This window comes from Conger conger, chromosome 8, assembly GCF_963514075.1.
Source record: "Conger conger chromosome 8, fConCon1.1, whole genome shotgun sequence".
In the NCBI taxonomy this organism is placed as follows: Eukaryota; Metazoa; Chordata; class Actinopteri; order Anguilliformes; family Congridae; genus Conger; species Conger conger.
This window is the reverse complement of record NC_083767.1, coordinates 30137984-30159549: the sequence shown is the minus strand read 5'-3', so window position 1 is coordinate 30159549 and position 21566 is coordinate 30137984. Positions and strand designations below refer to the sequence as shown.

Sequence of the window (21566 nt, the reverse complement as noted above, 5' to 3'; positions counted from 1 at the left end):
CTTTTGGGAGTTAATGTGGAAGTGATACTCCGCCTCCTTTACTTTTACAATCACACTGGAAAATAATGTATTCATGTATGTAAATATCAGAGTCCAATATTTTTTTGAAAGCCAAGACTCTGTCAGGATAAAAATGTCCATTATGATTTTCGGAAGTCCATTTTCAGAACTAGACTCGTTTAAATGTAAAATTCCTAGCCCATGCCGAGATTTAAAATTTTGCGGCGTTTGAATATCAGTTTCAGATTCAAAGATTGCTTGAGATTTTTTTAACGAGGGGCAAAAGATTGATTTGTTTGAGGTTTAATGTTTGAGGTTTAATGATGATGTTTCAACGGATACTTGACACGGTGACTGATTAAAGTAGCTTCCGACTTATTTTATGAAAATCTACCTTACTCCCACACCATTGGTAATTGAAGAATAAATAGTTACAAGACTGAATGCAAATGGATAGGAAGCATCCAGAACAAAAACAAAGACACATGGGATCGTGTTATGACATTACGTTTTAAGACCTTGTGTTGCATGTTACAAAAGAAGGTTATCATATTGATATATTACATGGAATTAAAAATTCCTCCTGTATATACTATAATTTTAGGGGGAACGTAGCAAAGTTATGTATTATCTTGACTTGGTTGTTGTGTTTTCTCTTTTATTTTTTTATTTGTATTTTTTTGCGAGAATATTATTTTGTGAAAAAAACGGCCAAATGCCAGAAATCCGGCACCGTGCCTCAGAACTTTAAGCTCTGTAATCAACTTAGAACATATCACCTTTTGTATCAGACCACCCAATTTTTAAGGGAGAAAAAGTATTAGAACATGTGACTGACAGGTGGTTCTTACTGTCCAGAGGTGTCCTGTTAGATTGATTGGTTAAACAATAAATTGTTCTGAATGTCTACTCTTGGTTTTAGCCTTGGGTTTTTTCTGTGAGGACTGCATTTGTGTTAGAAAAGATGAACCAACATGAAGACCAGAGAGCTGTCTTTGGGAGAAAAGCAAGCCATTTTGAAGCTTAGAAATCTATTAGAGCCATTGCACAAGCATTGGTAATTGAACAACAACTTGGAAAACAAAGGAACCTGCTGGTGTACTGAGCAGCAGACATCGAACAGGTGGACAAAGGAAAACAAAAGCAGTTGGTGACAGAAACATTGTGAGAGCTAGGAAGAAAAACCCAATGACATCACAAACAATCTCCTCAGGGCAGGGGTGAAGGTATCTCAATCAACTGTTCAAAGAAGACTGAGAGCAGCAATATAAAGCCTATACCACAAGATGCAAACCACTCATCAGTAGTAAGAATCGGAAGGCGAGATTACAGTTTGCAAAGAAGTACAGAGATGGGAACAAAGTTTTATGTACTGATGAGACCAAGATTAACCTCTACCAAAGTGATGGAAAGGCCAAAATGTGGAGAAAGAAGGGATCTGCTCATGATCCAAAACATATGAGCTCATCTGTGAAGCATCTGTGAAGCACTGGAGGAAGTGTCTTGGATTTGGCTTGCCCGGCTGCTTCTGGAGTGAGCTTACTAATCTTTATGATGTAACTCAGATGGTATCAGCAGGATATCTACAAAAAATATATATCTGCCAACAACACAGAGATAAGGAACTTAATCATGCAATAAGGCACACTGCCAACACAACAAAGGACACATTATGGAGGAAAAGTGATTAAAAAGTGATTGGTTTTAGACTGTCAATCACCAGACCTTCACCCCATTGAGCATGCATTTCACCTCCTGAAGAGGAGATTGAAGGGAAAAAAAACCCTGAAACAAACAACACCTGAAATAGGCTGCAGCCTGGAAAAACAACACAAAAGAAGAATGCAACAGTTTGGTGATGTCATTTGGTTGCAGGCTTGACACAGTTATCGCAAGCAAGGGATATGCTACCAAATATTAAGTGTTATTTACTTTCATTTACTTAAATACTCTCAGTTCCAATACTTTTGCACACATCTAGTGTAACACATCTAGGCGTAAACACCAGGAAATAAAAGATGAAATTGTGGACGTGTTTTTGTGTTCATCTTTTTATCTCAACCCCAAATGTATTCAGTGTATTGCAAATACAAAGGAATTGGCCTAGCTGTTCCAATACTTTTGGAGGGGAATGCATGTAGTGTGAAAATTGACAGAGTAACGGCAGTTTAAAAAAACGTGTAAAAAGAATTCTGTCAACACTCTCGAAACCATTCATTCATTCCTATGCAACTTTTTTCCCAGAAGAAACTATGAAGCAGCCGCCGATCAATGAAGGCATTGATTTCATCCAGGTGTTAATGCATGAAGGGTTGCTGGAGCAATCTGCTGCTGGATGTGGACAAGTGGGCCCATTATGAAAATAATACTGCTATTGTGTCCATTAGAGCATACGTGTACAGTATTACAAAGGTGGCCTTACGACAATTCAATGTAATAGAAAACATGCTATCACTACAATAAATGTTTTTTTTTTTCTTTAAAGACTTTTATGTAAACTCGCAGTGTTCCGGACAGAACATGAGGAAGCGGCCGCTTCCACCAGGAATTAACGTCTGTATAAGGGTAGTTTTTCACCTGAGGATTGTGGCTTATGATTATGCTTGCTTATTGACTATCCCAGATACTAAAACACTTTGTGATTGATGTGAATTGGACCAATATTTATAGAGAAAATGACAAATAACTTCCAGGGGTGGTCCGAACACTGATTCATTGTGTTATGCAGGCTGACACCCAGAACCCACCAGATGCGGAAGCGCACACACACGCACACACTTTCGCTTCCATGCTTCGCTTTGATCAATTAATTAAGACTCTGCTTCTGTTTTTACTACACTAATATCACTGTATCGATTTAAGGTACTACAGAATCATAATAGCTGCTAATTCTGTTATAATTACATGTTTAGAATATGTTGTCTGTCCCAAATAAATAAATACATTGAACTTTATAAAGGAGGCACATACAAACCACATTTGATATAGATATTTGTTTTAATATAATTAAAAGTATGATCAAAGCATCAATACTGGTCCAAATGCTCGTACTAGCCTAGTCATCTCCACATGCTTCCAGTACCATCCAATCAGAAGTCACAACACTAGCTGGAAAAAACATGGTAAAATGTGTCCAAGAACATAACTGTTATATATAGTGTATTATTCGTTTATTCAGCACAGAATGCGCTCCGAATAAGCATCTGTGCGCTTGCTTGTCTGGTGGGTTTGGGCCGTGAGCCATATAAAGCTAGCCCACCACAAGGTTACAGTGGATCACCATGTCACTACGTTGAAATGGATTGCGTATGTGACTCATACCAAGTTTTTAATGGTCAGGTTAAAAGTCTCATCTGTCCTTCTTCCAGAGTCAAATTTTGTGCATTGACCAAGTTGGAACTAGGATCGGCTATACAGCTCTACCGAGACAGTGAAGGAATTCGCTGCACCGAATTAGCTGCCCAGAGTCGCTTGCTATTTGGGTGTATGGGCTTCTTGAGAAATACATTTCATAATTGTATACAGTCCAATGTTACCAACGTTTAATTTAAGATGACAAGGGTGTCCTCAAAACTATTAGGCCTGCATGCAGCAAAGCATTTAAAGACATTATGCACCTGATAGCCCTGGCAATTACGGTTAGCTAGTGTAGGGACTACTTAACTACACTTCTCATGATTCCACAGGACACTTCCGCAACACCACCCCGATGTGACGTCTAGTTACCATTAAATCAATACTGTAATGCCGGGAGCAATAAACTTTCACAGTAGAAGAGCTAGGACAATCTCATTGTCCAGCCCCCTTTGCCCTTTTGTATTCTTCTCTTGTCTCTTGCCTCTGGCTCCCTCAACTGCCTCAACCTTCACCTGACACTCGGACAGAGGCCGAGTTCTCCACAGCGCACCACTAGGCCTCACAGACACACATTACTTACACTTAATTTTCAAAACGAGTAACAGACTGCAAGAGTATTGAGAATTTTTTTACATATTTACTTTTTAAGAGTGGGGGGGATTAGAAACTGAAGCCCTGAAACTTGAAAAAAGAAGAGAATAAAGAAATATGGAGAGAGGGAGATGGGGACAGAAGAGGTCCAGAGGGGGAGATAATTAATAAGAGGAAGAAAGGATTTAGAGAGAGAAAGGGGAGTTGGTAAATTAATCCGGGGAGACGGAGGGAGGGTGAAAGCACAGAAACACAAATAGAAATACAGAGCAAAAAATAAGAGTGAAGAAAGAGAGAGAAATTGGGTTTTAAGGAAGTGCAATGGATAATGAAACCACCAGTGAGCGTAAATAAGAGCTGGAAAGATTGAGAGAAAAGGAAAGAGAGAGGGAGAAGGAGTAAGAGGAGGAGAGGGTTCAGGCCAGATTACATTACATTACATTATTGCCATTTGGCAGACACTCTTATCCAGAGCGACATACAGTTGATAAGACTAAGCAGGAGACAATCCTCCCCTGGAGCAATGCAGGGTTAAGGGCCTTGCTCAAGGGCCCAACAGCTGTGCGGATCTTATTGTGGCTACACCTTGATTAGAGCCAGGATTAGAACCACCAACCTTGCGTGTCCCAGTCATGTACCTTAACCACTACACTAGAGGCTGCCCAACAGCACCATCATCATGCAAAGACATATTACAACAAAGAATATTTTTAATAACAGTAGGCTATTTGTACCAATATCAAAATAACAATGTGGTCAAAATAATATGGTGGAATCATATCAGTATAATAGCATTTTAAGAGCAACATATTCCAGCTTTATTTATTTTTAATTTGTTGAAAATACAGGTAACATTATTTTTAGTTATATTGACAGTGAAATTTGAATTGACATCAAAATAACAACATCAACAAAAAAAATAGGCAATAACACTGACTGTGGATTAATGTAATCATCGCTCTCCTGGCCTGTGAAACGATCTGTGCAGGGAACTCTCTCTCAACCCATTTCAGCGTATCGTGTGTGCCCGTGGACAGGTGCGTGCAGTGTTTCATAAAACCATGCGGACCAAACTAGAATTAAATAAATCCTATATCTTCTGTAGGCTAGCTCAGAAAATAAATCGATCACTGAAAAAAATTGACTGAGTTCAAAAATATGGTCCACAATAATATATTTTGGCCAGACAAAACCACTGGAGTTCACGATCTTCTCAGAGAATGGCAAATCCTGGCCGACTGAAGAGGATAGTTTGTTCGGCCTGGTAAAAACATGGTAAAAAGGCTCCATGTAAACCGGGCGGTTGTCGCTCATTTTAAGGTAGCTCTGTCCACACAGTGCTCCTTAAGAATATTCTGGTGGATTTGTGAGTTTAGTTTTGTTCAGTTTGGCGACAGTTCACAGCTGGGCAGCGGTGCCGTTTTTCCATCGTTTTTCATTTTCACAGGAGCGACAGAGGTTCTTAATTTTAGTGTAGTATGTTCTTAGTTGTGTGTATTGTGTACGAATAGGTACATCGGAGTAATATGCAAAACTGATTTAAACTGTTTCTTTCAGTGTTGCATTAGCAATCGGTATTAAGCCTATATGCATTGGTAGTCTAGCAGTTACTTGTGATATTTACCATTAATTATAATAGCTGCAATCAAAAGTGTTTCTAATAGCTTACATCACTTTAAAAGACAGACACTCACCTCTTGTTTTGGTTGCGACGTTACAGAAGAAAGTAAGCCGTTATAAGCTTGACATTTCGAGAAGTTTCACGTATTCAGGAAATGAGCATAACTTCTTCCTCTTTTTAATAGAAATGCAACAAAAATAAATGTTTCGAGAGGGAAACGAAAGTACTAAAGGTTTCATTTCCTGACTCGGCTGTTTGTCTTAAAGACGTAGCGCATATTTTCCGCAACTCTCGTCCAGGCTGGCGGGTCAAGCTTTTCCCACATCTACCCCTCATCTTTCGGTAGTTCAACGGCTAAGTAACCATAACAGCGCAAAAAAGAAAAGAAAAAAATGCTAATGGTTTCGGGAAGTGGACGCGCATATTTAGATTCAATTCACAAACAGTTTTCACAACAGGCTTTACAATGGACCCCAGTAGAACCTTGGGGGAGCAAACTAAGTGGGATCAGCTTGGCTCGACACACTTGGGAGTGTGACCAACACTGTCAAACATTCCATTTTCAAATCAGTAGAGATTTGTCAGTAGTGTTAGGGAAATGCCCTTTTTAACATTTCACAGGTGAGCATGGTCTGATGAAACAGATCCCAGTAAAAACGATAGCTATACTTCCGTATTTACATGTACAGAAATAACAAAGTGAGAAAGCTTACAGGCTTTCTGATTTCAATCAGACATAGGAAGACTATTACACTTTTCCAGAAGGGGGGGCTTTACCAAAACAAAAATACATAAAGCTGGCCACTAACATTTATCAGTATTTTGTCTTCTGAATACCCCTTGTTGACCTTGCAGTAAGACCGGAATGTGCTAGCTACCCCCTTCCAGGAGAAGCAGAGACATTAAGGTCAAAGGCCATCTGCTGGGATAGAGACAGAGAAAGACTCCTAATAAGCACTTCATTCAGAAAGTGGTCTAATAGTAATAAGGATTAAAAACTAAAAGGTTATTTTTAACCATGTGATTGTCTTCATGTTAACACACATTGTCAATTAAGAATCAATTAAGAAAATGACTCTTACAGTAGTCAACAAGTTGTTGGTACCTGTAGATGTCGTTGTGATAAAATTGAATGCAAACGCTTTATGCACTTGTGTTAGGCTGAGGCATGAGGAGTAGTCACGTTTTCCTGACTGAGCTGGAAGGCCGGTAGTACCAGGTCTTTGGTATTCTGCTTTGTCATGTTGAAGTCCCCCCCCTGTACCAAGGATGTGATTTTAGGGTTAAACAAAGGCAGAAAATCCTGCAGTACAGTGGAGCTGGGTTGGGTACCACTGGAGACCCAATTGTACCGAGCGGTTGGGCTGGGGACAACCACACACCCAGCAGTACTGGAAGGTTGGGTTGGAGACCCCAGCAGACCCTAGTGGGGCTCCTCTGATCCAGTATTAAGCGTGTATGAATAATTGGGCCTCATGCAAGAACCACTTATACGAACAGATTTGTTATGAAATCTCTTAAAACGACTGATTTAACAGAAATTGGCGCATTCACCAATTTGTGTACATAGACGCACACACACAAAAAAAGATGCAAGTACACACTCATTTATATGCCCGCACAGAGGCATGCAAGAACACACACATATGTGCGCACACACAAGCATGCAATAGGCTCCACTGGCATACACAAAGCTATTTATTACAAGCTGTTTTACTCTGGCTTGTTTTAGAACAATGTTAAACGCAGTGTAATATAAAAGCTGGCTGACTTGTATTATACTTCACATACACATTCATGTCCACCACCTCCTCCACCAAACACATTGGCCCTGGTTTGAGGCTGAGAATGACATCATGTACACAGAGTTCCTCATCATATATATATATATATAGATATTTTTTATTATATATATATATATATATATATATATATAATAAAAAATAAAAAAAAGGATTCAGTGAGCACCACCCTTCCCCCTCAGTTGCCCAACAGGTGGCTGGAGTCCTATCCAGAGGCGGAGCCCACAGCAGCACGCTTCATCAGCTCCTCATCCTGTACGGACAGTTCGGTCAGCTTGCGGCCCAGGCGTTCATGAAGCTCCAGGTACTTGGCCACACAGCGGTCTAAGCACACTGCCTCTCCCTTAGAAAGCTCCGCCTCCTTGTAGTGGGGGGGCACACACTTCCGGTGGCAGGCATTGGTCATGCTGGGGGCGACAGAGGAGAGGAACACAGGTTACACCAGTAATGGAGAGAGGGAAAGCCTATTACAGGTAAAACTCGAAAAATTAGAATATCATGCAAAAGTTCATTTATTTCAGTAATTCAACTAAAAAGGTGAAACTAATATATCATATAGACTCATTACATGCAAAGTGAGATATTCCTAGCCTTTATTTCTTATATTTTTGATGATTATGGCTTAAAGCTTATGAAAACCCCAAATTCAAAATCTCAGAAAATTAGAATATTGTGGAAAGGTTCAATATTGTAGGCTCAAACTGTCACACTCTAATCAGTTAATTAATCCAAAACACCTGCAAAGGGTTCCTGAGCCTTTAAATTGTCTCTCAGTATGGTTCAGTAGAATTCACAATCATGGGGAAGACTGCTGACCTGACTGTTGTGCAGAAAACCATCAACGACACCCACCACAAGGAGGGAAAGCCTCAAAAGGTCATTGCAAGAGAAGTTGGATGTTCTCAAAGTGCTATATCAAAGCACATTCATAGAAAGTTAAGTGGAAGGGAAAAGTGTGGAAGAAAAAGGTGCACAAGCAGCAGGAATGACCGCATCCTGGAGAGGATTGTCAGGAAAAGGCCATTCAAAAGTGTGTGAGAGCTTCACAAGGAGTGGACTGGGGCTGGAGTTGATGCATCAAGAGCCACCACACACAGACGGATCCTGGACATGGGCTTCAGATGTTGTATTCCTCTTGTGAAGCCACTCCTGAATAACAAACAATGCCAGAAGTGTCTTACCTGGGCTAAAGAAAAAAAGAACTGGTCTGTTGCTCAGTGGTCCAAAGTCCTCTTCTCTGATGAGAGCAAATTTTGCATCTCATTTGGAAACCAAGGTCCCAGAGTCTGGAGGAAGAATGGAAAGGCACACAATCCAAGATGCTTAAAGTCCAGTATGAAGTTTCCACAGTCTGTGTTGATTTGGGGAGCCATGTCATCTGCTGGTGTTGGTCCACTGTGCTTTATTAAGTCCAGGGTCAACGCAACCGTCTACTAGGAAATTTTAGAGCACTTCATGGTTCCTTCAGCAGACAAGCTTTATGGAGACGCTGACTTTATTTTCCAGCAGGACTTAGCACTTGCCCACACTGCCAAAAGTACCAAAACCTGGTTCAATGACCATGGGATTACTGTGCTTGATTTGCCAGCAAACTCACCTGACCTGAACCCCATAGAGAATCTATGGGACATTGCCAAGAGAAAGATGAGAGACATGAGACCGAACAATGCAGAAGAGCTGAAGCTGTTGAAGCATCCTGGTCTTTCATAACACCTCAGCAGTGCCACAGGCTGATCGCATCCATGCCACGCAGCATTGAGGCAGTAATTTATGTAAAAGGGGCCCAAACCAAGTACTGAGTACATATGCATGATTATACTTTTCAGAGGGCCGACATTTCTGTATTTAAAATCCTTTTTTGATTGATTTCATGTAATATTCAAATTTTCTGAGATTTTGAATTTGAGGTTCATAAGCTGTAAGCCATAATCATCAAAATTATAACAAAAAGGCTTGAAATATCTTGCTTTGCATGTAATTTGTCTATGTAATATATTAGTTTCACCTTTAAAGTTGAGTTATTGAAATAAATGAACTTTTGCACGATATTCTAATTTTTCGAGTTTCACTTGTATGAGCTTAGTTTGTGCAATTAGTCACATTGATTTGAATCAAACGGTGCTCGCGACAGAACCAGTGTAGCTTATGGAGCAGTCAGAAAATTCAAACAAAAGGTTTGAGGTCAAAACATGTAAATGAGATGACAGAACAGAATTTCAGCTTTTATTTCATGGTATTTTTATCTAGATTTGGTAAACATCTTAGAACATATCACCTTTTTGTATCCAATTTTTTAGGTGAGCAAAAGTATTGGAACATGTGACAGGTATTTCTTGTTGCCCAAATGTGCCCTGTTTTAGCCTTGGGTTTTGCCTGCACCTGAGACTGCATTTGTGTTAGAAAAGCTAAACCACCATGAGGACCAGAGCACCATCTTTGAGAGAAAAGCAAGCAATTTTGAAGCTTAGGGGAGAGAAGAAAAAAAAAAAAAAAAAAAAAAAAAAAATCAGAGCATGTACCACAACTTGGAAAACTAAAGAAACCGCTGGTGTACTGAGCAATAGACACCGAATAGGTTGACCAAGGAAAACAACAGCAGTAGATGACGAACATTGTGAGATCTGCGGAGAAAAACCCCAAAACACTGAAAATGCTCTCTATTGTGTTTTCATGGTCTTGGTGATTTCCTCAGAAATATTCACTCAGACAAGAGATTTATTGGAACTCCTCCAAAGGAAGTCCTCTATTTAGATTCTATTCTATTGTTGTAAAACGTCAATCTTTTTTGGCATAAAATCTCAAGAACTGTTTTTGCTGAAGCACAACAGACTCCGTGTGCATATTGAAAATGCTAGTTTCGTTATGCAGGTGAAAAATGCTGTGTTGTTTTATGCAAGCCTAACATGTCTTTAGCAAAAATGCTATTTTTATTTAAATTATTTGTAAAAAAACATTTCTTTATTAATATTACTAGTTTGTGTTAATTTATTATCTTTTATACAGGGTCTGCAGACCACTAATTCCCCAGATGCCTTAACCGGTTCCCTTTTCGATTTGTGTGGTAAGGATGAGAGTAATTAATTATAACTTTGCATGAAACCAACCTGTCCATACACTTTAGTAGTTTGTTCATATGACAATCTTACCTTCTTCATTTATTCTAATGTATTTATTCATTCGATTTTCAACCCGTTGTTTCATAAATATATTATAATTTATAAATGTATTACCTATTACTATACTTGTATTGGAACCATATACTCTGTTGAGCTTTTTCTGGGGGATGATATTGTATAATTGTAACCAGCTTTGTATGGATTCACTGAAATTGACAAATCGAAATGCATTTGTTATTTAAACCATTTGAAGTGGACAGAATTGAACTGTAAATATACCAAAAGGCCACCCTTAAACAAGGGATGAGCCTGTTCAAGTAACCTACTACTGAATCAGCCAGGATTAAGTTTCCCAATTAGTGATGATTTCAAAGAAGAATTTAATACTTTAATATTCAGTAATTGTACCCCTACACATAAATAACTATATAAACTATTACTAGAGAGGTTATTAGTGCCATTTTGCCATATATACTCAAACAATTTCCTTGCCATGGTTGCAGTATCTTATCCATTTTTGATCATTTTCTTTTAAAGTTCATCATTGAGAGCTCACTCAAGTTCTTTGGAATGTGACTTCCTATCTGTCCATCTAATGCATGGTAATGTAAACATCATATTTTTTAAAGACCCAATTTTATCATAATATGGGCGACCTGTAGCGTAGCGGTTAAGGAACATGACTGGGACCCGTCGGTGGTTCAATCCCCTGTGTAGCTACAATAAGATCCACACAGCTGTTGGGCCCTTCAGTAAGGCCCTTAACCCTGCAATGCTCCAGTGGAGGACTGTCCATACAGACCAACCATACAAAAGTATGACCAATAGAAGGTATACTTAGCTAAGAACGTTTCGGGAAACACGCTGAAATGTTAAGGTAGAGCTAACGGTACAACTTACGAACGAAGGTTTCGGGAAACGCACCCCTGGTTAGTCTAACTGGAAGTTGCTCTGGATAATAGCGTCTGCCAAATGCCATTAATGTAATGTAATGTAACCTATCGGATGCCTTTTCAAAGTCAGCTGTAAATATTAGGCCTGGTTTAGTTGGTTCTTTGATGAGCTGTAGTTATACTTCATTTTCTCTTACACGGATGAGGGCAACATTTTCTCTGCAACTACGTCACAGATATTTGTCAGAGACAGTTGTTCTTGGGCTCATCGTGGTCAAGAGAGGCTATATAAAACATAGAAATTCTATTATCTATGTACAAGTACTTTTATAGAAGTATACAATGGCAAAACAGACAACAATGATCATTCCTGCAGAGAAATGTCAAGTAAATAATGAACATTCTATCAATTTCTCTGTGTTAGCACATTTTTACAATGAGAAACTTTTATGCATTTGTTCCACTGGACACTTGTCATTAAAAGGACACTGACAATACTGTATGTCTTGTCGTATGTGAATTTACAAAATGCAGAGAAGGTGAGGTCCTCCTACCTGTTAAAAAAAAAAAAGCAACTTATTTTAAAATAGGTTATACGGATTGAAAGCATTAAAACTCACAATTCTATCGGTATATCCTGTTATCATAGTGATTGAAAATTGCGCCCTGAAAAAAAGGGATGAATGCAAAAAAAAAAAAAAAAAAAAAAAAAACCTTAATTGTTAATGCAAATATTTAATCAGCAAATCATGCAGCAGCAATAACTGCATAAAAGCATGCAGATATGGTCAAGAGGTTGAGCTGTTTTTCAGATGTCACAATGGGGAAGAAATAATAATATAAATATTTTGTGTGCGAAACATTTTTAGTAAATGTCTACAACATACTACCCCCCTACACATCTATATACGTTCACCGAGCACTTTATTTTGTATTAGAATTCTACTGCTGTAGCCTATCCACTTGGAGTTATGATGCGATGTGAGTTCAGAGATGCTCTTCTGCAAACCACTGTTGTAATGTGCGGTTATTTACATTACTGACACCTATCAGGCCATTCACTTCTGAAGTCTCATTAACAATGCGTTTCTGTCTGCGGAACTGCCGCTAACTTTGCAAACCCTAACAAGTGTGCATGGAAAACAAAAAACCCCAGTTAAGACAGTCCAAATACATGCACAGGTCTTTTCAAACTAACTACTTACAGCGTAATATTTAGTGTATATTCTACACCCTAACTTGCAATAAAACATTATCCTGGTGCAGCAGGCTGCTGTTTATGTACTAAGTGCAACATAAATGCCATTGGCATTTGTCAGATAGTTACATCAGAGGTTGAAGGTAATGGGTCCCACTAATGAACAAAACCTTGCTTTCGTGTTCCAAGTGCGAATTCCCAAACGCTGACTGGAAAAGAGACGGCCTGAAACACAGCGTTCAATTTTTTCCATTCGGACACATTACATTGTGGCAGACGCTCTTATCCAGAGTGACATACAGTTGATTACACTAAGCAGGAGACAATCCTTCCCTGGAGCAATGCAGGGTTAAGGGCCTGAGCAGATCATATTGTGGCTACACTGGGATTCGAACCACCAACCTTGCGGGTCCCAGTCATGAACCTTAACCACTACGACACAGGCCGCCCTGTACACAAGAACAAGATGGCTGATGGCCAAATATAGACTACTATTTAGTAAATAAGGAGCCAATTTGGATACAGCGTAGACAAAAAAGTGTTTTTACCATTTATGGCTGTCAAACTGTAAGTCTCAAAATAAAAAGGTGGGTAGGCCAAAAGAGCAGTGACACTGTCGTTTTCTTCATTATAGTGATTTTCTCCTCTCAAAAGGTTTAACAATGGTGATTGCAACCCATTCATTTTTGTGCTAAAACAGAGGTTAAACTAGGCCTAGATGATATGGCATCCATTAAAAAATATGATGGTGCCCAGTCAATATCACGGAAGTTCAGATGATGGCCCAGCAAAACTCCCAAAAGAGAACTACAAGCGCCAATTTCTCCCCCTGGTTGATGCAGTTTTAATCAGTCTTTCCGAGAGATATTCACAGCTGGATATTTTTTACACATTGTTCGGATTTCTCTACAGCGATAAATGACAACATACTGCATCTTGCAAAGGAAATTGGGGATATTGATGCAGATAATCTGAGCTGAGATAAAAACAGTTGTCAAGAGCTATCCCAGCAATGTGTGCGATTCACCCATTGCTTACATTCTACCGGGAAAATGTTTTGGATTTGTAACATGACCCAAATCTTAGCGTTGCCATGCGCTTATTGTTAACTGCTGGTAACCGTGGCATCAGGAAAGAGGAGTTTTTCGCATCTCAAACTTGTACTATTTGCAATCGACAATGTTACAAGATCTTTTGAATGGATTGGCTGAAATTTCAATTGAGCACCAAATCTGTCAAATGTAGACTGACCGTTCTCTAGGGTGCTGGAAAGGAGGCTCCGACCGATGGTCGAACCTCGGATTCAGGAGGAGCAATGTGGCTTCCGTCCTGGCTGTGGAACAGTGGACCAGCTCTTTACCTTGGCAGGGTTGCTGGGGGGTCATGGGAGTTTGCCCATCCAGTCCACATGTGCTTTGAGAAGGCTTTCGACCGTGTCCCCCGGGGTACCCTGTGGGGGTACTATGGGAGTATAGGGTCCCTATATATAGTATAGTTGTGATATTCATGGACAGGATCGCAAGGCGCAGCCAAGGTGAGGAGAGTGTCCGGTTTGGTGACCTCAGAATTGCATCTCTGCTTTTTGCGGACGACGTGGTTCTGCTGGCTTCATCGGACCGTGACCTTCAGCACGCACTGGAGCGGTTTGCAGCCGAGTGTGAAGTGGCCGGGATGAGAGTCAGCACCACCAAGTGCCGAGGCCATGGTTCTCTGCCGGAAAACGGTGGATTGCTCCCTCCGGGTTGGGAACGAGTCATTCCCCCAAGTGAAGGAGTTCAAGTATCTTGGGGTCTTGTTCACGAGAGAGGGTAAAATGGAGTGTGAGATCGACAGGTGGATCGGTGCAGCATCAGCAGTAATGCGGGCGTTGTGCCGGACCGTCGTGGTGACCTACGTCCCTTGAGCTACGTCCCAACCCTCACCTATAGTCACAAGCTTTAGGTAGTGACCGAAAGAACGAGATCGCGGATACAAGCGGCTGAAATGAGCTTCCTCCATAGGATGGCCGGGCTCAGCCTTAGAGATAGCGTGAGGAGCTTGGATATCCGGAGGGAGCTCGGAGTAAAGCCGCTGCTCCTTCGCGCCAAAAGGAGCCTATTGAGATGGTTCGGGCATCTTATCAGGATGCCTCCCGGGCGCCTCCCTTTGGAGGTTTTCCGGGCACGTCCAACTGGGCAGAGACCCTGAGGTAGACCCAGAACCCGCTGGAGAGATTATATATCTCTCCTGGCCTGGGAACGCCTCGGGATGCCCCAGGATGCCTGGAATACCCTGCTCAGCCTACTGCCACCGCGACCCGACTCCAGCTAAGCGGGTGATAATGGATGGATGGATGGTCCAAATCTGTCGTAAATTGGATTACTCCAAGATAATTAAAGAGTTTGCAGCAGCCAAAGCAAAACAGGTCCTCTTTTAAATTGTGAGTCAACGGTTTTAATTAATTACACCTATCGAGTCAAAAATATGGGTCAATATGTGATAAATTGGCTTCTTTTTCTCTTAAACATTTTAATGCAGGGGGCGGCATATTCATATTTTGCCAGAGCGCTGAATTATCTTCCCGCGGCCCTGCACATGCCTAATCACGTGTGGGGAAACATGTGGGGGAAAAACACCCGCATTCATATTGCAAGTAGCACTACGATACTGAGAAAAGTATTTTTGGACCACATCAAACAAAGCTCTCGACATTCGCAATCTACTATACTTTTCAGCGTGACGATCGCGACTTCATGGCAATGTAGGCACAACATCAGCTAAGTAGAGACGTTGTATATAGAGATGGCAAGGCGCATAAGTGCATTTTGCTGTAGGCTATGCTGTTTGTGTAATGGAATTGGCAATACAATAACCGCAAATGCAATACTCACCGTATGGTTAGAAGCACTTCACAGACATAAGTATGTAACTTCATGCTACTATGATACTATTATCCGGAAAGTTACTATTAGCCTACAATTTTATTAAAGAATTAGCTCAGCTATGAAGGGAAAATAATACTCTATTGCATCACATGAAAAAAAAAAAGATGTATAAGCTTACTAATGACAAATATGAACACAATGTGTATGGGTTAACAGATTATACATGGTTGATCCTGCTATATTCTTTACCAATCAGGTGTTGAATAATTACATTTAAAAGAACAGGCCAATAAACAATTAATATGCAGTTTTATTTGGTATAGCCTAAAAATATATTCCAAGGCAATCTTCTTTAAAAGTTCTTCATAAGTTTTTTTAATAGTGTCACGACAGAAGAGAACCTACACGTTTCATCTTAGCCTATTTTTCTGTAATTCCGTCTGGGATGTTGGCAAGAAGAAAAATGCATTGGCGACACTGGCCACAATATAGCCCAAGTATTACAGCAAACAACATAAGGTAATTGGGCTAATGCAGTTTTTCTTTTCCATCGTAGTCTGCCTTGCATCGGCAAAGCTGCAGCCACAAACACTATCCACTATGTCACGCTGCAAATTACTGGGTGCTACCGCCGACTGGTGGTATGTCGGCTGTATAGCTATGGAAGCACACAGACAACTCTCCACATTTGTGTGGCTGGCCTCCCAGCATCGGCCATCAGACCCCTCCAACTCATCCAGAATGCAGCAGCTCGTCTGGTCTTCAACCTTCCCAAACACTATTATGTCACCCCCCCTACTTACTTCCCTCCACTGGCTGCCTGTCATGGCCCGCATCAAATTAAAAACTGATCAGCTTTGTATTTTGTTTTTTTTGTTCGAGTGTGCGTGTCTATAATTCCTTCCGTTTTCATAAAAACTTGGTACGAGTCACATATAGCGACAAGATAATAGTGGTAAAAGGGCGGTGTTCGGACCATCGTGCTTTAACACACTCTTCCGAGCACAGGAACGTTGTGCAGTTATTTGTCGTTTTCTGTATAGATATTCGTCCAATTCCCATCAATCAAAGTGTTTAGTGTCCGTAATAAACCACATTCCTCAGCAGAAAAACTACCATTGAACGGAGGTTAACTTCTGGTGGAAGCCGGCGCTTCCCCGTGTTCTGTTGTCCGAAAAGGCTCACTAACTAGTAAACTAAATTGGCCGTCAGCCATCTTGTTCTAGCGTCAAATTTACTCACGTTTTGAAGGCACTAAAAATATCACTCGACGCACGGCAAAATCTAGTCAACAACCGTAGTCACTAGAAAGGTGGACACGAACCACAATGCTTTGCGACCCGCATTTCCCCAACTTTATTATACATAGACCTAAACCTTTTTTCAATCTCATTTTAAGATACTAAGAGACGATGACGCGGTCACGGAGCAATTCAAATTAAATAACAGATCTCTGGGTTTTGTCACGTTGATGAGAAATACGTTTCGATTGAGCACAATAAAGCACAATTACCCTAATATAACAATGTAGCTAGCAACTGTATCAATTATTCAATAATCCAAAACCCTGTTCGCCCAGTAAGCGGCACTGTTTGTTCGTTACGCTATGTCTTATACTATAGTTGACATTAACCCCGTAGGGTTAAGTGAGATGCATCTTGACTGAAGTAAAGTTTTAAGAAGTGGCTATATGTTTTTTAACGTAATGGTTTTGTGGCTAAATGCAGCAGTGCGTAGCCTACGTGATGACGCTGTTCGATTGAAAAAGATGACGTCTGCTGTCCGAATTCAATGTTTATTTAGTAAACTATCTATGCTAGCGGACCATGTGGACATTCACTAGTTAGGGATTGGTAATTAGGGAATAGTGAGCCATTTCAGACACAGACGGTGAGTTTACGTTATATAGATTATCCGCTTCTGGAATTCGCTTCTCCGTTGTTTCAAGAAGCATCTATGCCTATTGCACATCACCTATTTGTTAGCTAGGTAAGTTAGTTCTATCTATGTAACTTAGAGCCGATTGCACATGAACATTACTGCAAAACAACTTACGCTAGCTGGACAATGAAACTACCATTATGTTTCTTCTATATATGCCGCTGAAAATGAAGGCATGATGAGATAGGAGTTCAGTAACGTTAGCTGCCGAGTCTGTTACCGATTGTACATGTCCGCCATCATTTCGACTTCCAGCTCCGCCGCCAGCTGCTGCGCCTTCATAGGATCCATCGGTCTGTCTGTCCGAATTTAGTCGGAACCCAACCTGTACTACGGACGACGTTTAACCTTCAACAATAAAACGAGGCACTTTCTTCTTCTTCTTCTTCTTCTTCTTCTTCTTCTTCTTCTTCTTCTTCTTCTTCTTCTTCTTCTTCTTCTTCTTCTTCTTCTTCTTCTTCTTCTTCTTCTTCTTCTTCTTCTTTCAGACGAATTCGGACTAGTCACACGTCCAGCTGTTTCTGACCTGCTACATATAAGGTTACCTAGGTAGATTGCTAAACATAACATCAATGCTAGCACCTGTGTTGTTATGTCAACTTAGATTTTTTACAAGTGACTGGTAAATTATGCAAACATGTCATCAATTAATTTTGCACCCTGCCACCACTCCATATCTGGTATTGATAGGCCAATTATTAGGTAATGTTAGCTCTTAATATATTTTCCTTCCCTCTGTGAAGCCAAGCATATTGCAACACCTAACATAATGTTGATAAATTGAGCATGATTAGAAGTAATCATAATTATCATAATTCATAATTAGAAGCATGAATATTTGCCTAAGAACAGAAAACAGAGACAGAAAACACAGTGGTAAAAGGGCACGGACATAACACTTTATTTGTATAGCACAGGGGCGCACAGCAAGGGCCAATCCACTTCAGGATTTTGCACCAACTTCTGCTCTTAGTTTTTTAAAATAAATGTATTTATTCCTTTAACAGGTACAATGAAATACAATAAACAGTAAGGACTTTACTTTTTTCTCTTTTTTTATACATGCATACATACATATGATAATAAAAAGTTAAGGACAAATAATAAATAAAATAAAATAAATAATAGTAATAATAACCAACTCCTCCTTCTTGAAACACTGGTAAAGTCAATGATAAAACAAAAGAACATGCAAAAAAACACAACAATGCAAATTATTTTAATTGTATTGAAAAGTATTGATAGAATGTGCATCAGTGGTGAGTACTTTATTTATCCTGTAGTGTCTTTAATTTAATTATGTAATCAATCATAGGGCCCCAAACAGACTAAAATTTTCCAGATGACCCCCTCAAGTTGTACTTAATTTTCTCCAGGTTTAAGAACATCATGAGGTCTTTGAGCCATAGAGTATGAGGGGCCGTTTAGGAAATATTCCAGAATTTTGTTACACAAACACATATGAAACACGTACGCATTCACATGTGAAACTCTCACACATGCATTCATACTACTGAAAACTCACACACATGTATGTGAAACGCTCACACAGATACACATGAAAGCGCGCATTCATACACATGAAACGCACGCGCGCATTCGTACACATGAAACGCGCGCATTCGTACACATGAAACGCTCGCATTCATACATATGAAACGCTCGCATTCGTACATATGAAATGCTCGCATTCGTACACATGAAACGCTCGCATTCATACACATGAAACGCTCGCATTCATACATATGAAATTCATATACAGTTCAGTCATTTCAGTATATCCGGAAGTCATTTCACTATATCCGGAAGGCGTTATTTTTTCCCCCAACCGTATTCCGCTAAGACCCGCCCTACTCTGCCTCTGATTGGCTAGTACTCGTTGCCTTCCAGGAATCGAGTGATTGGATGCCATCTGCTTCGTGCAAGGCTTTCTCTGCTGGCCGGGAGCCCGCTGATACAGCGCTACAATGCGTATACAATTCGCGGCGCAGTTGCTAAATATGTCCATCAAAAATTTTTTCCAGCGAATATCTTAGTTACTACAATATTGAGCAAGCAAAGTAATTTTGTGTATATATGTGCAATTTTGTTCAGCAAATCCCACGAACGCTGACACTTCCTGATTTCGGTCTCCAAACAGAGGAGGGCTTGGAGCGCGTTGCTCCAAGCTGAGGTTTCATTTTCCATGGTAAAATAAAATAAATTAAAATGTAGGTAGTCGATAGGTAAAAAATAAATCCACAGTAGTAATTTGCCTCAGGTTAGAACGCCTGGACCTATTTTCGAGGTCGTCCACCCGGTCCAGGAGTACCGTGGTTTGAGACTGTAGAGACTTAACAACGGCTTCCATCTCGGTGATTTTTTCAAAGTTTCCACCCACCAGTACTTCAGTCTTAGTGAGACGGTTGTTAAAGGATGTCACTTGCTGTCCCAGTGAGTCAACCGACAGCTTCAGGGATTCTGTTGATTGTTTTATCAGAATAGCCATGTCGGTTTTGAAGCTGTTAAATAACGCCTCAAGGTCGTTCTTGGTGACTGGGTCAGCATTGCTCCCGCTGTCGGTGGGTAGTTGTTCGCTATCAGCCGAGGCGGCTGCGGCCATGGTAGCCAGCGTAGCAGAGACGCTGGCAGCTCGAGTTACTGTTGCCGGCTGTTTATGTTTTAAGTTGCTCATTACTCCACAGCACTCTTTCAGATATAGGAATGCAGAGAATATGAATCGGCAGTAAAAGTGCTGATAGTTTGTTAGACTTGTTGTAAAGACAAGTATAATGAGAAGTTAAGCAGGAGCACCCCGCTCGCACGTCTGCTCACTATCTCATCAAACCGGAAGTCTGCTCTTAGTTATATAATTAGCAAAATAATCTCTTGACCAGACATTTGGATATACACCAGCTACAGCCGAACATTTCAATTTTATCCTAAAGATTATACTGTGCTTAAGTACAGGAGTGAGCCAGCATAGTTTATAGAGCTTTCAGAAAAATAAAATTAAGGTAATTGGTTGGAACAAAAACCCGCTCTTCCAGAACCTCATTAACGATGTCCTCCAGGACATGATTTCCAAATCTGTGTTCATCTACCTTGATGACATCCTGATCTTCTCTGCCTCCTTTGAAGAACACATGCGTCATATCCGCCAAGTCCTCCGTCGCCTCCTGGAGAATTGACTTTTCATCAAAGCCGAGAAGTGTGACGCTCCTCAGTCCAGTTCCTTGGCTTTGTCGTCTCCAGGGGGCAGATCGAGATGGACCCCATTTGTTGTCTGGACTGACCACTGCAACTTGGAGTACCTGAGGTCAGCCAGGAGACTCAACCCCCGCCAGGCCCGTTTGATTTCACCCTCACCTTCCATAACATTGAGCCTGACGCTCTCTCCCGAATCTACTCACTACCCCAAGTCGACAAAGAGCCTGCCATTATCCTGCCTCCCAGTGCCCTGGTTGCCGCCAAGCAACTCACCATCGTCAGCAAGGTCCCAGACGATACTCCTACCGGCCGGCTCTTCAATCCTCAAGCGGTTCGACCACATGTCATGGAGTGGGCTCATGCTTCCCATCTAGCGTGTCATCTGGGGTCAGCTATATGATAGCTCTCCTGGGTACTTTATTACCAGTTTACCAGGAATAACTTTATTACCGATTTACTGGTCACCAGAGGGATGTTGGTGGTTCTGACAATTGTGGACCGCTTTCCCAAATGTGTCCACTTCATCGCCCTACCCAAACTACCTATATCCATTTTTTGCCTGCACTGCCTACCTCTTGAGATGACCTCAGAGAGGGGCCCTCAGTTTTCCAGTCAGTTCAGGAATGCTTTCTGCATGCTCATCGGTGCGAAAGCCCAACTCATCAGGCTTCCACTACCAGACGAATGGGCAGACGGAGGGCCTGAACCAGGAGTTGGAGAAGAATCGGCACTGCATGGTGGAGAAGTCGGCTTCCTCCTGGATCGATTCTCTCCCGTCGGTAGAATATGTCCACAACTTGCCTCCTGCCTGGGCTATCAGCCACCCTTGTTTCCTGAGGAAGAAAGGGACGTAGAAGTGCTGGCCGCTCAAATCCTGGTTCGACATGCTCACCAGGCCTAGAAAAGGACCCAAACCACTCTGCTCCACCATGTGACTGAAATTAAGAATTTTGCGGACTGCCGCCGTCGCTCTGCTCCCCACGACTGTCGGCCA

General features: G+C 41.0%; 2 protein-coding genes across 2 annotated transcripts in view; both read right to left on the bottom strand.

The window, feature by feature from the left end:
- unc93b1 (unc-93 homolog B1, TLR signaling regulator) overlaps positions 1-7018 on the bottom strand; it is a 60563-nt gene extending 53545 nt beyond the window's left edge. The window contains exon 1 of the mRNA XM_061251732.1: positions 5643-7018. The gene's annotated coding sequence lies outside the window, so the exon portion shown is untranslated. The remainder of the gene's footprint in view (positions 1-5642) is intronic.
- A 142-nt stretch (positions 7019-7160) lies between these two features.
- On the bottom strand, positions 7161-17797 carry timm10 (translocase of inner mitochondrial membrane 10 homolog (yeast)). The gene is made up of 2 exons (XM_061251734.1): positions 17604-17797; positions 7161-7778 (listed from the first exon to the last, which is right to left on the bottom strand). Exons 1-2 carry the CDS (start codon positions 17672-17674, stop codon positions 7577-7579), a joined length of 273 nt encoding a protein of 90 aa, XP_061107718.1. The 5' UTR covers positions 17675-17797; the 3' UTR covers positions 7161-7576.
- Between the last annotated feature and the right edge of the window lie 3769 nt (positions 17798-21566).

Coding starts and splice junctions, on each gene's coding strand:
- timm10 (XM_061251734.1), bottom strand. CDS start 17,674: ATGGATCCTATGAAGGCGCAGCAGCTGGCGGCGGAGCTGGAAGTCGAA. Junction 7,779..17,603: donor ATGGCGGACATGTACAATCG/GTAACAGACTCG, acceptor TGTCGCCCCCAG/CATGACCAATGCCTGCCACC.